The 14579-nt window shown below is 49.1% G+C and overlaps 1 protein-coding gene across 7 annotated transcripts in view; it reads right to left on the bottom strand.

Annotated features, from left to right (window-relative positions):
- Positions 1–14579, bottom strand: part of Galnt14 (polypeptide N-acetylgalactosaminyltransferase 14) — a 200548-nt gene that overhangs the window by 65722 nt on the left and 120247 nt on the right. For all 7 annotated transcript variants that reach the window (XM_078029434.1, XM_078029436.1, XM_078029435.1 and 4 more), the window contains one exon: positions 10513–10682. In XM_078029434.1, coding sequence (XP_077885560.1) covers positions 10513–10682 — 170 coding nt within the window. The remainder of the gene's footprint in view (positions 1–10512; positions 10683–14579) is intronic.

Here is a 14579-nt window from a genome sequence, read left to right as displayed (position 1 = left end):
CCTAAAGTCCTACACATACACAAGGAAGGAACAGTCTTATTCTAAGGACTTACTGTATCGTTCATCCAGCCTGATTCCTCTCCTAGGCCAGTGCCCACACGTTCTTACTGGTGGAAGTGTGTACAAACCAGCAGATAGAGCTGGAAGTCATCTTAATGCTTATCTCTGACCTATTACAGGTGCCCAAGTGGACACCAGGGAGCTAACAGGGTTGTTGGGTGTTATCCTAGGAAGACCTAGGCCTCCTGGTGCTCAGCCCAGTAATTTTTCTCCCTTAAGCTTATTACACTGCCTCAAAAATGTTGGAAAACATGCCAACAATAACCAGAAGAGAAGCAGGCTGCTGAGGGACTAAGAGCCAGGCTTGGTGTCTGGTTCTGGGGCAAAGGGTGTAGACAGATGGAAAGAGAAAGGACACAACACTTAATTAGGCAATGAGGCTGGCCAACAGGCTGATGAAAAAGGATTCGTCAGGACCTGGCAGGTGTAGAACACAACAAGATACCATGACTCAGCTTCCAGCAAGGCTACAATAGAAGACTCAGACAATAGCAAGTGATAGACAACCTAGATGGAGCAACTGGAACTCTGCACAACCACTTCGTGAAATGTGGAACAGTGTTTCTGAAAGATTCTAGGAATACACCCCACAGAAATACATGCACATGTCACCAAAAGACAAGTGAAAGATTAATCACAGAACTCTATTCCTAAGAGCTCCAAATGGAGAAACCCCAAATAAGAGCTAATAGTTGAACAGAAATATCAAATGTAATATACCCATACAAAGGAACAATAGGCAGCAATCAAAATGAACCAACCATATGTCTTGCAAAATGTGGCTGAACTTCACATACCTTAATGTAGGAATGTCTGACACACAGAATATAATGTGTAATCTTATTTGTATAAAATTCAAAAACAAGCGACATTAATCTATACCATTTGAAGCCAAGATAGTATTACGCATTGGTATAGTATTATACCAATGGGGCAGGGCACAGAGTGGCCTCTAGCAAAGGCTTATGTTCTTTTTCTTGATTGTGGAAAAAGAAACATGGGTGTATTCTCTTTGGAAAAATTCTTCAAGATGCACACGTAAGAAGTGTGTCCTTTCTGAATGTATTATACTTCACTACAACATTTACTTAAGATGAAGAGACATTTTGGTCTTGGGGCAAATTTTAATCTTGTAGGAAGATTTTGAAAGTCGTGGAACTGGAAAGATTCAATGCAATCTATGAAAAGAGGAGAGAGCCACCATCAAACTCATCAATACCGTCTTCTTGACTCCATGCAGCATTAAAGAGAGCACCCTGGGGTGCAGATTTTCATTGTTACTAAACCCCTGAGCTCAAGGGCCAGGACATATTTTCAAGGGTGGCCCCAGGGAACATGCCTGCTGTGGGAAATAGTCCACAAGGTGGGAATGTACCAAGTAGCCTGGGGAAGGCAGTAAGGTAGGTCCTAAACATCCAACTGGGGAATTTACTCATGTGGACAATCTACATCTCATGAGAGTAAATTTTCAGTGTACCTTTCCACTGATACATCCTGAATAGCCTTCAACTCAATAATTTGTAGAATGGATTCCTCATGACAAATATTTAATCCCATTCCGTTTTTCATTCTGGCACTGAACATATGTCTACATCTCTTTCCACACTTCTTGTCCTTTGCTTCCTTCTGCAGACAATGTGAAATGAGGGAGGCAAAAACTCAGGGAGAAGGAAGGGGAATCTGTCCCCAGAACCAGTGCCACTTGGTACCTTTCAAAGCCACACGAGGTTTTCTCTGGTTGCTCCATTAGGATTTGTCCCAGAAGGCAAGATGACAGTCTTCTATTGCTACTGGGGATTGAATTCAGGTGAGCTTTGCTGCTGAGCTACATCCCCAGCCCTTCTTATTTATTTTGAGACAGTGTCTTGCCGGCCTAGATAGGCCTTGAACTTGTGATCCTCCTGCTTCAGCCTCCCGAGCTGCAAGGATTATAGGTGTGTGCCATCACATCCAGCCAGATGACACTCTTTATTCCATTAGATGACTAAAATGCCATTTTTGTGCTTGTAGAGAAAACTAAAATGTCATTAATTATCAAACTATCAAAACTGGGAAACCCAGGATCCTTGAGTATCATCTATTTTCCTTGCTTTCCAAAGTATAAGTCAAACACACACTTCCTCCCTCTCTCTATCTCAGGGAACCTGGGCATAAAGGTGCTTTTATATTTGTGATAGAAGGGAAAAAAAATATATGGACTTAGAATCTGAACTTGAATTTGGGTTTCAGCGAAGCATTGATTAGCTGTGAACTTGGACAAACCCCTAACCTCCCTGAACCCGAGTCTTCCCACCGAGGTGAGTGGTTCATCTCTAGTCTTGCTGTCATGCCCAGGTTTCTGCAGCCTACCCTGTGCTTAGTCCCCAAACCCAGCAACTGGATCAGGGGGGAAGAACAGACCCCTTTTTCTGCTCCCTGACAGATCCTTCTTCTCCAGCACAGTTCTTCCTTCTCACCTCTCCCACCCTACTGGGAACAAACTCTTCAGTGTAAGAGCTAGAGTCTCACTGTGGAGGCTGGGGTCTCCATGGCCTACTCTACCCCTGGGGTCGACCCCAAGTCAGTCCAGGCTTGGTTTGGTACTGCTGCCCTTTGAGGGAGGGAGTACCACTGCTGCCTGGCCTTATTTTGTTTGGTCCCACGACGGTCTCCTCTCCCCTGTAAGGAGACCCCATAGGTGATGCTGGACGGGGAGCTACTGCTCAGGGCATCTCCCATGTTGCTATGGCAACGAGGCAATGGCAGCATGAAAGCCAGGGTATTACAACATTTACTGAGTTCATCTAAGCCCCTCATCCTGAAGTCAAGACTTGGCCAAACATGTCCCGGAGTTTCCCTTCTAGAATGTTCTTTCCCACTCCTCCCCTCCATCACCCCATACTCCCAGGTAAATTCGGCCAGTTCCTAAAATTCACTGGGGTTCTACCACTTCCTGACATTTTCTTATGTCCTTCTCCCCACATGGAATGCCTACCACCTGGCAAAATCCTAAACTCTAACATGTCTGTCCTAATGTTTGCCCAAGTGCTGTCTCCTTCAAAAGGCCTCAGCTTCCTGTCCACATGTAAATCCTTCTCCTGCACAGGCCAGCCTATGCCATGCTGTTGTCTTCTCAGGAAAGCTTCCAGCTCCTGCACTTGGTTCCACAACCAAGATAGAAACAGCCACACCACAACCTGGGCCAGGATGGGGGATGGGTGTCTGGCCACTGTGAGCAAGAAGTCAGTGCATCCATACCAGAGTCAAGGGGGTAGGGACTTGATGCAATCCACATCTGAGCATCAGGAATCTGTCCCACGTGGATTTCTCCTATTAGACCAACAGGCTCTTAGGGGATGGGGGCCAATTCCCAACATAGACCTTGGAGAGTGGCAAATGCCCAGTAAATGTGTTCACTGAATGAATGAATGAGCCGATGAATAAATAAATGAGATACCCAAGGCCAAAGTTGGTGGAATTCCATAGAAAACAAGATGCAAGAAAACAAATTGGCTAAGGCAGTGTGTCCAGGTGGGTAAGGCTGAGGGGTTGAAGGCTAAGGGGTTGCCCCTTGAGAAATCTCCCTGAAACTCAGAGCAGGCAAATGCAGAAGAGGCCAGCAGGCTCAGTGTTCAAGGAATCAGGCCACCGGGAATGAAGAGGAACCCTGACCCAGAGGCACCTTCCATCGCAGGCCAGGGCAGGTCTTTCTATCTCACCTGCAGAGAATGATCCAGAAGTCCTGTAGGGGGAAATGCAAACAGCTGCCAAGCTCCCCTGACTGGGGCTACTGCAAAGTCACTTCCAGGATGTTTTGAATCTGCTGTTCCCGTCCTCCCCCAGGGCAACCTGAACTCTGTGATGCTCCTCAGTAAAGCACACTCAGAGCCACTTTCAATGGGTTTGCATCCTGCATTGAAAAATGGCGCACTGGAGGGACCAGAAAGTAGCAGATGGGGATAACTTGTTTGCAAAAGCTAAGTGTCTGTGATGGGTTTCCCCTTCCCTCCCCTCGGCCTTGATGCGGAATCACTACGCTGTGCTGAGCTAGTGGAATAGCCTTGACTCTCAGGGAATATGAGCATTTTTTACGCTCAGCCGTTCCAGCCGTAAAGATTTTTATCCTATTACTGTTAAGTGACGAGCACAAGGAGAGAAATGATGATGATCTTTGGCAGTCATTCCAACCGAGTAAATACAAGGAGGGAGAAGCGCGTTGGGAGCGCGGGCCACAGCCCCTTCATTTCCCAGGATGAAAAGGAGCAAAGGAAAAATGTCTTTCTGGTGAGATGTATCCAAGTGTGGAATTTTCCCTCCAGGCAGGCAATGGGCGCCCCACTGTTCGAATCATTTAGCACCACACTGGACCTAGGCAGGGAGGAGGTGCCCAAGGGAGCAGGCAGACCCAGCCAGGCCGGGGAGGTGACCTAATGAAGTTTGCCCGGCGCTACCTCGGTGCAGCCCACAGCTCAAAGGCCATGTCCACCCTGTCACCTGCTCCCCTGCCATCCAAGCAACCCCATAATAGGCATCGCTAGGCAACAGCAAAAATATACATTGGCTTGATCGAAATATTTCCCCCTGCTTGAGTCTCCATCTGATGGCTTCTTGTTTGCCAGATATTTTATGTGCTACTGGGATGATGGCAAACCCAACTGTTGTCACCAGTACTTGGTGATGGGGTCGGGGCGGGAGGACTAGAAAAGGAGGACTGTATGTCAGAGTAGTCACGGCTTTATAAACCGCAAGCTCCCTCTGGGTACCTCGCCCCAGCTAGAAGTTTCTCTTCTTGACGTTGACACCGTTCTACATACTAGGTACCACCCCCGTATGACACATGTAGGTGCATTTTATTCATTCACAGGACCAGGGCAGTGATGTGGAAACTGATCATTGGTATGGGGGAGTGAGGAGTTGAAATCAGGGTGCCCCATTTTTCTGTTCAGTGGAGGTGGGACCGGAATGGGGGACACATATGTACATATCTGCACTGAGAAGACCAACCACAGAGGGACACATCAATCCACATCTGTGTGGCAACTCACAGAATGATAAATCTTTGAGGTTACCTGGACCAAGAGCCCACTTTACAGATGAGAGGAGCTGGGACGTTCTAAAGGCCACTCGGGTTCCCTGGTCGCACTCCTCTCACCCAGCCTGTGCTGGGAATGAGACCAAGCCAGGACACGCATGTTGAAGGGCCTGGTTCCAGTGGCTGGGGAGGCTGAGGCAGGAGGATCATGAGTTCATAGCCAGCCTCAGCCACCCTGTCTCTAAATAAAATCTTAAAAGGGGAGAGAGGAGGGGACTGGGGATGTGGCTCAATGGTCAAGCACCCTGGGTTCCATCTCCAGAACAACAACAACAAAAAAAAAAATAGAAGCCATTTCCAGCCTTGGGATTGTGAAAATCTTGGAAAACGGATGTAAGGAGTAGGCTGGGGGCGTGGGAAGGGTGTTAGCTCAGCAGTGTGAATGAGGAGGGGACCAGCTTCCATTTGAGGCTGTAACCATACTGGATGTCACATCACCCACTACCCACCCCCTGGGCCCTGGACACCCTGAGAAGGGGGAGTCCAAGCCTGCCCCAGTGTGATCTTGCATTCCTCGCCTCAGGCCTCCCACACTCTGGATAAACCCGACTGCCTGCCGCAGACGCACTCCAGAAGCAGGGGAAAGGTAACTGTGCTATTGCATGCACACAATGAAGCCCCTGGGCTTCTCTTGACCCGGATGCCAGGACAGCGCCAATACATTTGGTGATGCGATCAGCACGGAGGCCTGTCGGGTGAAAACTTCCACAGCCTTCCTCCCCTCCCCGTCACAAGGCACCTTCGGATTCCTAAGCAATTCGCCCCACACCCGCCCTCTTGGCAGCGCCTGCTCTAATGCTCGGCTAATAGTTCTCTGTTTCAGGCGCTGTCCAAACGCTTCCTATAAATCAGAATCCAATTACTGTGCTAAGAAAATTGGAAGCAAATTTAATAAGCTCGGACCCCTCCCACATGCTGTTCCTTCACTCTTCTCCTTTCAGTAATGAGAACTCTTTAAGGGAAAAAGCCTTTTTCCTTTAACTCTGTGCCTGCTCTCTTGATTCCTCTTCTGAGGCCCCTGAGGGTCAAAGGATAATGAGATGAGAGCTTCTTTGAGCCCCTCTTCTCCTCTCTATGTGTATGTAAGGCAGGTGGCAGAGAGTGGCCGGCGGTCTTTCCAATCTTACTCTTCCATTTGTTCAAAAAATAATTAAATCCTATCCCATGCCAGGCACTGTGGTGGATGCTCAGCATGTTACCCTAGAGGGCAGCCGGTGACTGGTGGACATCATACTCAGCAGGACTTTAGCTGCAAGGCATGATGGGAACACAAAATGGCCCAGGGGAAGCAAAGCCTGTATCAATGGGACTGAATCCCATGAAGAAGCCAGAAGCCCAGTGTGGGCCTATGGACCTGGGCTCAGGGGTGGCCCTGCTTTAGCGGGTTCTTGGTAGAGGTGATGCCCAATGCCAGGAGAATGGCAGGACATGGATCCTGTGGATGAAGGAAATGGGAGAAGAGGGAGGAACAAGAAGGAGCCCAAGAGGTCAAAGTCTCCACAGGGGAGAGACTGAAGCCACATTACCTAGACAGGGAGAGAGCTACAGCACATGGCAGATAGGTGGCCTTAATCAGGGGGCTCTACTCTCTACTCAAACCCTGGGCCTTTCAGCTGAACCATTCCACCCATGGACTTCATGTGGGCCACAAAAGCAAGCCACAAAGGTAAGCCCATGCTCTGTGGTTTCTAATGAGGGAGCCTCAGAATCAGCTCACTGGTAGTGCTTGCTAATAATCATATTGCTGAGATGCATCCACTGAGAATTCTGGGTGAAACCTAAGAATGTGCATTCTAATAAGCTCCCATGCCACGCCTATGCTGCTATTCTGCAACTTTGAGAACCATTGTTCTAAGCCCTCACCATTCAGAGTCTGATTCACAGACCTGGGGCATTGGTATCTCTGGGAGCTTTTTATAAATGCAGAATCTAGGGTCCCAACCCAGAGCTACTGAATCAGACTGAGACAAGATCCACAGAGGATCTGTTTGTTTGCCTATTTAAGTTTGAAAAGTACTTACCTAGAGCAGTGGTCCTCAACCTCGCAGCTCATTAGAGTCACTTGTGGAGCTTAGAAAGGACACACTTCAGCTGATTGGAGTCTGGGTATCAGCACTTTAAAAAGGCTCCCCAAGTACCTCTTGTAAGGAGCCTGGACTGAGAACTGCTGAGGCCAATGCATATGAACAACACTCTACACTGCGGGGGTTTGATTCCACTCGCTCCCATTTCTCTGGCATTGAGCCTGACCTTGAAGCCCACGTCTATTCTCCCTGCTCCCACTGCCATGCATAACGACTCAATGATCTTATTAATAATGCCTCTTCCTGGTTCGTTCTTGGGATATTGGTGCTTCTTTAATTTGGGGTCTGGTTGCAACATGCTGAAATTTTCTGAATTATTTACTTTGGAATAGGTCAGTCTTTACCACGTATTTTTTTATTTGATCCTTACAAAATCCAAATTAGGCAGGATCATTATTGTTAATTTTATCTTTGTTTGTCAAAAGAGGAAATTGAGGTACAGAGATGCTAGACAACTTCTTCAAGTTCGTTCAGCTTGGACTTGAAACAGGACAGTCTGAGCCTGGAGTCCCTGTCCTGAACCTCTGAGTAAATTCTGCTTTGAGGAGGTTTGCCCCATTATCTTGCCGGCGATGGGGTTGGTAATACATATTTATGTTCGGTTTTAGAGAATCAAGGTGAAAAGCAGAGTCCGATTTACAGTAGTTATCTTTACTGCAGTTTTGTCCCCTAGGGGACACATGGAAATGTCTGAATGTGTTTCTGATTGTCACAACTTGGGAGAGGGTATGCTAGAAAGTAGAGACCAGAGATTGTGCTCAAATCCTATAATGCACAGGACACATACACAGCAAAGTATTATCTAAGCCAAAATGTTAGTAGTGCTGCTGTTGAGAATCCCTGATCTTCAGGCTGTTAGTCCCCAGGAAACACGGCTGGTCAGAGCCATGGCAGGGTCCAAAAATGAGCCCCAGGGCTCCATTAGCCCAGGCAGGAAAACCTCAGGTGCTGCCTCAGGAAGAACTCAGGGTACAACAGGGAGGCTGGAATCAGGGAGGGATTAGGGACTCCAACCTCAGCTAGTGTCCCTGAGTAGCAAGGGCGGGAAGAGAAAGGTCCTCTAGCTAGGGCCCATCTGAGGAAAGAAAGGCTTTGCTGGCAGCCTCTGAAGTTGTCATCACTACGGGGTGACACCAGCAGGGGGTGCACTCTACCAAACCCGACCCCAGGAGAGCCGATCCCATTGATGCCTCTCCAGTTCTATCCTGGCGCTAAGTTAGTATTCGGTAACCCCAAGTTAGCTCAACCCCTGTCCCTGCTTCTTCCTGCATACTCAGAGTAAGTTCTATAAACCCAAAATTCTCAAGTAACAATCCTGGCTCCTGCAGGGCAAGGTTGTTGCCCTGAGGCAGACATATGGCTGATACAAGTTCCTTTTCTGTCTTCCCAAAGGGTGCCTAAATTCTGCCCAAATCCTCTCTTCCCTCTTCGCAGCATTTCCAGAACACAGCTCCTTAACAGATGGAGTGTCCGCTGGGTGAGGTGGAGAGCCCAGAGCAAGGCTGGTGAGCTGGACTCCTGGGGACAGGCTCAGTTCTTTATCACCTACCACAGCATACTCCAGCCCTTGCACTCTCAGATCAGAGATGAGTGGCAGTGTGGAAATCAGTCCCGCTCTGAGTGCCCCCAGGTGCGCCTGCATGGAGAATTCATGGTGCCTACTTCCTGCAGGTGGGACCAGTCCCAGGTGCTCTTGAAGGGCTCTTGTCCTGATGCATCAGCAGCTTTCCTGGCTAGGAGGCCTCCTTTTGTCCCTCTGAGGGCCTCTGTGTCTGGATTTAGGACAAGGGACAAACTACTTGCATGACACCCAGGGGGCTTCTCAGTCCTCCCTCTTCCTTGGTCTCTTTTCCATAATTTTTGTTCAGGGAAATACAATAACTTGATATTTAAATAAAATTCTCACAAATACCAAGAAGCAAGATAAGTTCTGAGGAATTTAAATAGGAATTTAGGGCTCCAACTTTAAGTTGATATCAGGCCCGCAGAATGGAAGCGGTATGGCCCACGTCATGGGAATTCTGCTATAGGGAAAGCCATGCGCTGCTCCTAAGGAAGGTTTCATAGTACCTTGAGGGGAGAGTTAAATTTGCAAACTGTCTGGGTTAGAAGAAGCCAGAATATCGAGTTCATCTCCCTCAATACATTCACAGGGAAATCAAGATTCTGGCTCCTTCTGGGAATGGTGGTGATTCCCCAAAACTGGCCCCGTGGCTCCATGAATACACGCCATGTGAGATAAGGTTTATGAGTTGTGCAAACTCATCAAGGAAACTGAGTCCACAAGCCTTTACCCAGTGCCAATTTAAGAACGACCAAAGTAACTAGTTTCATAAGTCATGGAAATTCTTTCTTCCCTGTGCATAAACCCCAATTTTATATATGTAGGTACCCAAAGACCCAAAGAAATATAGGAAGCTAAGAATCCAAGGCCAGTACTACAGCCTCTTGGTCAACACTGCCTTCAAACTCCATCCCCAGAGGGCAGCTTGCTATTTGGCACAAAGTCTGTGACTTGCAACAGAGAGGACATGCGTCCACACAGGTCTATGACACCTCTGGACTCCCAGGGCAGAGGCCAGGAAGCCCAGAAGAGAGGACAGGAGTTAGGCCTGGCTTGCTTGCTCAAGCCCCCTCAGGAAGCAGAAGGGCTGCCATGACACCAGGAATGGTTATTCCTGAGATCAAGCATCTCCACAAAGTCTCTTTTTGTTGAGAAACAGAGCTTTGCATAGTGCCACACCTGATCACTGTCACCCGATGAAGGGGTGGCCCGATCAAGAGGTAGCAAGAGGGAAGCTGGGTGAGTGGGCCCCTCTGCTGAGGACAGAACCAATGGCACGTGGAGATGCCCCTTAGCTTCTCTTATCAAATGGCAAATGTGCAAGAGCTATCTCGGGAAGGGTCTCCCCCAGTGACAGGAGAGACTCCAGCTTGACTTCCATGGGGTATGTCCATCCTGCTGTCTCCCACTCTGAAAGGCAGGCCAGGCTCTGGGAATCTCTCAGGGAAAAATATACAGTCATGCATTTATAGTCTCCATGAATTCAGGACAAGTGTCACCTAGGGTGGGGGTAGGCACACCCCCCAACCTCATGGTGGAAAGTGGGGGACCTAGGGGTGGCTCACGGCAATAGCTGCACAGACATCATGAACCCTTAGTGTCCAACCAGCAGCAAATGCCCCAGCTGGTGGCACTGGGCAGCATACACAGTGGGCCCCCAAATCAAGCCTATTGCTGATCTGATCTGACTGCAGGGAGAGGTGGGGGTAATGGCCTAGGAGAAGAAGAAGCACCTCAGATGACGAGTGTCCGGGACAGCCCGATTGCTGGAGATCCGCTCGCTCTCCCTCTGGTTGAAAGCATGGAGCTTATAGGGATCTTCGCCAACGCGCCACTTTTTGGCATTCAGATACCGCCGCTCATCAAACTGCTCCCATAGGTCTTCCCAGTCAGCGTCGGAAGGCTGTGTGACAAGGACAGAAAGTCTGTAAGAGTGGCTCCCTGCCCTCCACGAGCCCCCTGTCTATCTCTCAGCACCCAACCATGGAGATCAGGGTGGTTTCAGCAACGCTGGGCTCAAAGGTGAGGCCGGAGACAGAATATTAATAAACCCACCAGCAACAAGAACAAACAGGACAAGGACAAGAATGGCTGCCACCAGTTAGTGAGCGATACACACCTGGCACTGTCCTGGGACCCTGACTCACCTCATCTCATGTCATCCTCACTGCACCTGAGATGGACATGGCTCAGATTCCCATCATACAGAGGAGACGGCTGAGACAGGTAAGTGCCTGGCCAAGATCCCACAATTGGGAGCGTTGGGACCTTCTGGCGTCCTGACCCCAGAGGCCATCTCTCCAGGGCAATCTGAGAACACCTGGCACCATGGCTGACACAGAGCAGGTACACAATGACCACCATTCTCTCCTCCCCTGCCACAGGAAAGGTGGTGACAGAAAGAAGGGGACCCACCTATAACAGTGTGTCCTCATCATGTGACAGGTCCTTTATTTGGGCAACCCGAGAATCTGTGACTGTTTTTAGGAAGCATCAAAACGGCAGAGTGAGTAATGACCCTCACTGTATATGGACGTGGACACACTACTTTAGAAGGTGTCAGATAGCTTCTGTTTTCATGATCTCACATCACACTCACCATAACCCTCTGAGCAGGAAAGATAGGGTTCCATGTAGGTGACTAGGCTGTGTGGGAATTGCACATGACCAAAATGGTACAATCCAAGGCATAGAACAGCCTCCTGGGCCCCTCCAGCCTCGGAGACAAGGGGCTGCCTCCCACCAGAGTTCAGGATGTCTGGTTCCCACCCCTTGACTCACCAGCTCTGCGACCTACAGAGATTCTCCACCAGCAGGGCTGGACTTCCTGGCTGGGCAAGAGAGATGCTTACATTTGGATGCTAGTTCCCAAGGGATGTTACTACTTTTACCCCTGGGGAGAACAGTCTGTATCTAAAAGGACCTGGGACCTTTCAGGTTCATCTGCACCATGAATGCTGTGTCTCTAGGAAGAACTTATTGATGGGGTTCTGACTTGGTACAGGAGGGCTGGTGGCCTGGGGCTGGCATCGTCACTGAGATGGAGCCGCTCATTTATGTGTCACTGACCCAAATCGTCATGCAAGTGTCTCATGCTGCCCGAGTCTTAAGGGAGCAGAAAGCTGCACCCCATCACAGAGCAGGGTGTACTTCCTGCACCTGGGAACCTGAGTGGGAAGGCCCAGGACAGGCTCAGCCAACAGTGGTGCAGGCATGTGGCAGCTGTGGCAGGCAAGAGGGGCCACGCCAGTCTGCACATTCATCTTGGGCATCCGCGATCTTATCCAGTAATTGATCTCTCTCCCTCCCTCTTTGTTATCTCTTTTTGAAACAGCATTCTCCTGCTAATAGCACAAGATGAAGCTCTGGAAACCAGTGATTTTTATCCAATAATTGATTTTATTAAGGTCCTGTGATACTGCTGCTCCAGAACATGCTAGGGAGAATTTAAGTGGGCGTGTGAAACCCCAAGCCTGTGTTATGCATTGTCAGAGTCTGACAGCTGTCACCTATGGTTGGAACATCTCCCCAGGGTGACCTTGACATCTCATCTTCCTGGGAAGGGCCGTGGAACTGTCTCCCACTGGCTCATTTCCAGCTTAATTCATTGCAATTCTCGAAGTAAGTTGTGATCCCTTAAATTGCTTTAAGCCAAGGAGTAGGGAGGTGGAGAGGAGGGCCCTTGCCCTCAAGGGGGTTGCAAGGTGGCAGAGATACCATAGAGACCCTATGCTATCACACAAAGGGAGTTACCGCATAAGCTTCATGGCACGCTGTGAAAGCACAGAGGATTGAGGGCTACAGGGACAGCTCTGGATGATGTGTCAAATAAATTAGATCTTGAAGGGTGAGAAGGGGTTTTACTTTGTGTAAGGGAAAATAGGAGGGGTAAATAAGTGTGTAGCAACAAGCCAGGTAAAAGACAGTATGTCAGAGTCCTCTAGGCTAACAGAGACCAAGCAATAAGGTGTGTGTGCACATTCACACGAGTGTGTAAGTTTACATAGGAAGATGATAAGGATCTGGCTAAGGATTATAGAGGCTGACAAATTCCAAGACCTGCGGTGGTCAGACTGGAGACATGGGAAGAGCTGAGCTGGTGTTTCAGTTCAAGCTCTAGGTGGAAAAAACCATCCCAGCTCAAAGGCAGTCAAGCAGAAGTTCCCTCTTTTTTTTTTGTTTTTGCACTGAGGATTGAACCGGGGGTGGGGGGTGGGGGGAGGGGGGAGGCCTACCATTTCGCTACATCCCTGCCCTTTTAAATTTTTATTTGAGATAGGTCTTGCTAAGTTGTCCAGGCTGTTCTCAAACTTGCAATCCTCCTGCTTCAGCCTCCCAAATCTTTGGGATCACCATGACGCTGGATGAGGAGTTCCCTCTTAATTTTGTTGTTCTATGGGGCCTTCTTCAGTGGACTGGATGTTCGGCCCCCACATGCACGCGTGCACACACACACACACAATGGAAGGGCAATCTGCTATATTCAATCTACAACCCAAACGTTAATCTCATCCAGAAACACCCTTACAGACTCCTTCAGAATACAGCTTGACCAAATGACTGGGCACCCTGTGGCCCAGTCAGGTTGAGCCTCGTATAAAATTAACCAGCACAGGCAGGAGGTCCAGAGACAGAGACTCTGCTCAGGGCATGGTTAGCTCAGAAGGGGAAGGCTGGAACAGGGATCACAAAGAGGACATGATGAAGGAAAAAAAAATCTAGAATGAAGCTAGGTCTCAGGAAGTAGGCCCCGGAGAAAATGTCTCTAGCCACATGTGTGGAGTGGGAGTGGAGGGAAGAGAACTCCCTCATTGAGACCAGTCGAGATTGGCTGCAGTCACCTAACCCGAGCCTTACAGCAGAGCCTTCCTGGGTGCTACTGGATGGTTCCTTCCATCTGTTGGGGAATCAGGTGGAAGGGCAGGCACCCATGACAACATGAGGGGACAGGAAGAGGAGGTGTAACCACCTCTTAGTCTCATCCCAGCCCTTACTCTTTATTCATACCAAACAGAGACCCAGGGCCAAGATGGCACCAGGCCGTGGTTGCTGGCTCAGCCTGGCTCTTACCACCCACAAGAAGCAGAGCATCCCCCTGGGGATCTCTGCAGGGTCTGCCTCTTAGAGAAGTTGCTATGAGAACTCAGCTGGAATTCTGGCCTCGGAAAGCCGGAGCAGCAGGCAGGCTGGCAAGGGAAATCGCATGAACAGTCAGTGGCAGGCGTCCTTGCAGGGGACTGTCCCCTCAGGATGTCACATGTGCAGAGTCTCTTTACAGTTCGCTGCACTGAGACCCCTGGAGGGGTGTCAGTTGTGCTGGGAGCTGGGCTTTCCTACAGTGATATCTGAATATATTAAACGATGGTGAAGGTGTGTTTAAAATAATGACATTCTAAATTTTACCCAGAAGCTTACACATACCTTGTCACACACCCCTCACACAACCCCTTTGTGCAGGGTGGTGGTGGGGATCAGCTTGCCCAAGCTCGCCAGCTAGGGAAGGATGAAAGCGCTGATTTAGTTAATCCTCCAGCAGGCCCCCCAAGGCCACAGACAGGAACAAACAAAATAAGGGTAAAAAGTGCACCAGAAGCTCACGCTGTTCTATACCTACTGAAGTCAGATGGGTTCAGCTTGGGACTGGACCGCATGGTGCAAGAAGGGGACATCACCCACCATGAAGGCTAACTTTCACATCAAGTTTTCATAGGAGCTGTCCCATGAACAGGCTGTGCCTACGGTAATGCCCCCATTCACTGAGCACTTATTATACCATATTTTATTTCCATAGCAAGAACCC

The sequence above is a fragment of the Ictidomys tridecemlineatus genome, chromosome 12, assembly GCF_052094955.1.
Source record: "Ictidomys tridecemlineatus isolate mIctTri1 chromosome 12, mIctTri1.hap1, whole genome shotgun sequence".
Taxonomy (NCBI): domain Eukaryota; kingdom Metazoa; phylum Chordata; class Mammalia; order Rodentia; family Sciuridae; genus Ictidomys; species Ictidomys tridecemlineatus.
This window is presented reverse-complemented; position numbering and strand designations above follow the sequence as displayed.